This window comes from Clinocottus analis, unplaced genomic scaffold (assembly GCF_023055335.1).
Source record: "Clinocottus analis isolate CAN_PGR_092001 unplaced genomic scaffold, fCliAna1.0.p SCAF_6, whole genome shotgun sequence".
Classification (NCBI taxonomy): domain Eukaryota; kingdom Metazoa; phylum Chordata; class Actinopteri; order Perciformes; family Cottidae; genus Clinocottus; species Clinocottus analis.
In genome coordinates this window covers 18,371,229-18,375,946 of record NW_027176218.1, presented here as the reverse complement: position 1 = coordinate 18,375,946, position 4,718 = coordinate 18,371,229, and the positions used below count along the sequence as shown (strand labels likewise).

The 4,718-nt window shown below is 40.6% G+C and overlaps 1 protein-coding gene across 1 annotated transcript in view; it reads right to left on the bottom strand.

Annotated features, from left to right (window-relative positions):
* Positions 1 to 562: 562 nt before the first annotated feature.
* Positions 563 to 4,718, bottom strand: part of cbln1 (cerebellin 1 precursor) — an 18,859-nt gene continuing 14,703 nt past the window's right edge. The window contains exon 3 of the mRNA XM_068603827.1: positions 563 to 2,702. Within this exon, the coding sequence (XP_068459928.1) occupies positions 2,505 to 2,702 (198 nt within the window). The 3' untranslated portion in view covers positions 563 to 2,504. The remainder of the gene's footprint in view (positions 2,703 to 4,718) is intronic.

The following is a 4,718-nucleotide window of genomic DNA, read 5'->3' as shown; positions in this document are numbered from 1 at the left end:
GTTTGCTCGTTATTCCAGCAATAATTCTCCCACCGGAGCTAATTACAGTCTGAAGAGAAACGAACCACAAAACCTTGAAAACTATCAGAGTGGAGAGAGCGACAGAGAGAGAGAGATAGAGTGAGTGAGAGTGGATGGGGATTCAAATAAAAAAGGAGGATTAGCTGGACCAGGAGAAGAGAAAGAGCAGAAACAGGGAAACCCTAATCGTCTGATGAGAGAGAAACATAAAGATATGCAGTGTAGAAGTTATTGAGCAAAGATCTGCGGAGGCGTGGAGAAAGGAGGAGAGGACGATAACAAGAGAGAAAGAAAGAGAGACACCACCCACCATTACATCCACACACCTGGAGCGGTGTGTGTTTCTGATCGCTTTCAGAAGTAATGCCAGCATTAAGGAAATAAAGTGACGGGCCAGGAGGAAAGTAGGTTTAAGAAAAATAAAAGTACCATTTAAATTTTATTGATTTCATCAGAGCAAATAAATAAGAAAACAGTAGATGAATTGATATTAATGATTGATGAATAATAATAATATTAAATAAATAAAATTCCTTTTTAGCTGTAGATTTTTTTCAAATATATATATATATATATATAGATTTTTTTCAAATATATATATATATATATATATATATATATATATATATATATATATATATGTATATATATATATATGTAGTAGTTTCAGCTTTTTAGCCACAACTTGGTTTCACCCAAAACAAAAAACAAGAAGCATTCTTTTTAATCAGAAGAGCAGAACGGCAGCCTCAGATTTCCACACACAATCACTAATAAGTTTCTCATAGAATATTTTTTTTATATAACATTGAAGTACGGAAATACAGATATTATAGTCATCAACCAGATTCAGTTTTCAGTATTAGTATTATCATCATTATCATCATAATACCAGTAGAATAGAAATGGTGGCTTAGAATTTGATATATGTATATATCCATTTGTATTAGATAGACTGTGTAAATGTAGAGTTTGTGGTTGTGTTGGTTTCAGTGTCCAAAGTCCAACATTGAAGAAAAGCAAGGAAGAATCCGTGCTGGGAGGCGAACGAGTACAGCAGCAGATAAAGTACAGACATGAGGAGAGGAAGATGGACTGTTGAGGGAGGGGAGATAACAGAGGTATACAAAAAAGGAAGATAGAAATCTGCATTTAGTCAAAGAGAGAAGAAGATCCTGGAGAGGGGCAGAAATCTGAAGGAAAAAAAAGCAGCGGTGATGAAGGAAGAGACCGAGGAGGTATGGAGGTGTACAGGATGGAGGTCAAGTCAAATGTTTGTGTGGCTGCCAGAGAGATGATGTAGAAAAAGATTTACGGACGGAGGAAGGTACAGCAATACTTTCTGTGTGACTCGTATCAATACCAATCTTAAGGTTATTGGATAAAGTCACAAGAGAGTCACAGTTATGAATTGAGCATTTGGCTGCAGATTGGGCTTTTGTTTAACACAATTGTGTCTACATTTAACAGTTTACATGAGATTCCTGCGGTTGTAACCTTTACTATATACTTCCCATTTTAGACACAGCGAGTGCTTTTGGGAAGTCAGTTTCCTGATAGATAGCAACCTGACCCACCACCCCCCCTACATTTATATGCTTGTTTGTTTTCCCGATTATATTTTGTACAGAAACGTAAATTGTCGCCTGAATTATGCCTAAGAAGCGCTTTATTTGTATATTGCACATGAGTTGTGTGGTGGAAGACTTTGACACCAGACAAGAAAAAAAATGTCTCGGGATCAGAGTTTTTTTGAAAGCCAATAATTATTATAAGAACTACAAAACACAGCTTTACAGAGTGATGTACACGTAGCTAGCTTTGTGATCAGAGAAGACAAATCTAGTTTGGCTTCGGAGTCGAGGCTGATCCAAAATCTGTGCAATTTATGTCAAGCGTGAAAAAAAAAGACAAAAAAGACCTCCACTATGGCCATAGTAAATTGGAGACGTAGAGAGCAGCTCTTCAGGAAACATTCTTCAAAGGTTATCTTGGCAGAAATGTATGAATTGAATGAATTTGGAGGAATGGGGGGTTTGGGTTCCACTCGGGCTTTAGAACACTCTGGAACACATAAATGAATCAATTGCGTCTTTCAGCAGAGAATAAAAAAAGTTTTGGCTGTCCAAAGTTGCAGTCAAGCCACAGAGAACTACAGAGGGAGGATAAAGGATGGATGAAAGGACGGATGGAAAGAGGAAGGGAAGTGAAGAAGCTCGTCATACACTTCCACGTACTGGCTTCCTAATTCTCCTCTCATTTCAGCTCTTACATCTCTCTAACATCTCTCAGAGTCTGTTGTCACCTTCTTTCTTCTTCTTTTCCATCGTCTTATTCACATCCTTTTTTCTCTCTTCCCCCACGCCCCTCTTCTCCCTCGATCCCACGCCCCTCTTCTCCCTCGATCCGCCGTCGTCGTCACACTTTCCGTCTTCCCACCGGCTCCCTCACTCCTCCCCTTCCTCGGCCCCCTCTCGCTCTCTCTACATGGGGAACACCAGGAAGCCGGAGAAGGTGGAGTATTTCCATCCTCCCATAAGGTTTCCTCTCTCCAGTTTGAGGTAGGCCCGGTCTCCCTTCTCCATCTGGATCAGAACACCATTGCTGGCCGCCTCGCGTGTCACGTCCTGGTCACCGGCAAATGCTGAAATCACCGGCCAGCCGTTGTGCATAAGGCTCACCTGGATGAGGACGAAGAGGACAGACAGTTCACGGAGGGAAAAGACACACACAGGGGAACACAAGCACATATCTTTAGTGAGTTCCTCATTGAGCTGCAAGATTTTTTTTTAATTAATAAAAATGCAGCAATGCGAACCGTTATGTTGATGATGAAACAACAGCAGAATATTACATTTACATGCAGCAGCTTTGTGCCGTTGGTCCATTATCATTAGATATATTGTGCTTGCTTCCTTTTTTTCAATTATCACTTAGAGAAGATTTAACAATGACTCAGAGAGACAATCACACACACACACACACTGTGGCTGACATTACACATGTTTCAACGGGAATAACATCTTCTTACAAAGAGAAGCAGCTGTCAGTGACGTGTGCTCTCCCTTTTCCCACTCCAGCCGACATACACTCGAGACAGCGGCTTTCATCACTTCACTTCATCACTTCTTTTTTGAGCTGCCTGGATTTGTTTCTCCCGTATGCTTCACGGAGGAAACGGTTTAATGCCACCCCCTGGCACAGAAGCAGTACTAAAACAAACTGAAATGAATTTGGGAAATGTCTATTTATGCCAGATCACACTTTGTGCGCAAACTCGCAGTAGCTTGATGGGAAAGAAAAAAAATCCCACACAGCAGCGTCAGGGGAGGGGAGCAATATGAGAGCCATTTAGTGAGTCAGTGATGTCATCCTGCCATTTAGATTACGGCGTCTATTCCTTTACGAAAGGTGACGGTTGAAGAGTGGCAGGAAGAACAAATTGTTTATGAGGAATCACTGCATATACCAGCAAATATGTCTGAAATAAAAAGTTTTTTTTTAAAGCAGCTCAAATGTTAAACTATCTAAATAAAAATGTCCCACTAAGAGGAAGGAAGATGTTTAGTTTAAAAGGAGATAGAGTGGCTTGTCCACTAATCACAGTTGATTGTGTGTTAAATGTGTGTGTTTGTGCTATGTAAATGCAGTCCCTTTGCCAATTAACCAGATGACATCATTTCGGTTTCGCCTTCCACATTACTGTTGAAAGATAACCACTTGGTTAAGTTTATGATTCAGAACTACTCACTGACTGCTGCTGCTGGTAATTAGCACTCCTCTTTTGTGTTTCAGCACAGCAGGTTACACACAAGTTCATACTCAGACACGGTCGTCTCTGAGTATGAACTTTTCAAGTGATTGTGCATGACGTTTGTGGACTACGGTTTGGAAGCCTTGAGTTCGAGGTTTCGCAATCCTGTTCTTTTTTTTGGAAGCAGCAGTGGCATGAGAGGGTTGAGCTAAGTACAGCCAATCGCTGAACATGACATTGAAGATGCCCAAAATCACAGCTTGCTTTACTCTCAATCCAACCATAATCTACTAAATGAAACATCCTCATCTTTACATTATTTACACATCGTGCAGGGTTTTTTTTCTTCAAGTCACATCATTCCGGGTAAAAATTCAAATCTGTCCTCCAAATATGTCCCAGATATGTCCCAAATATGTTTTATACCTCCTCGAAGTAAGTAATTGTAAAACTGTTGCTAAGTGATGAAACACAGTCATAAACACCCCATAATTATACACCTCATTCTACCTGATGGTCAGAAGAGCAAGAGAGGATGTGCTTGTGTGTGTGTGTGTGTGTGTGTGTGTGTGTGTGTGTGTGTGTGTGTGTGCGTGCGTGTAGGATATGGAGAGCCTGTCAGAGTCAAGAGCTCTCTTGGCCCAGCACTCCTCTTAATAGCAAACTGAAGATAGCGACTCAGATTGAATGTGTGTGTCTGTGTCTGTGGGTGTGCGCATGTGTGTGTGGGTGGGTGTGTGTGTGTGTGCGTTGCTCTGAACAGCCGTCTGTGAATTTGATGAAAAACACTCAGCCTGTACTTAAACTATGTTTTTTAATTCATCAGGTTGGAATATGGCACATGGTTTGGCACAATATACATAGTTAGCTAAGGCCTTAACAGATTTATTAAAACAGATTGTGATGTATTTTATATAGCGCTGTACACCTACTATTCATGTGC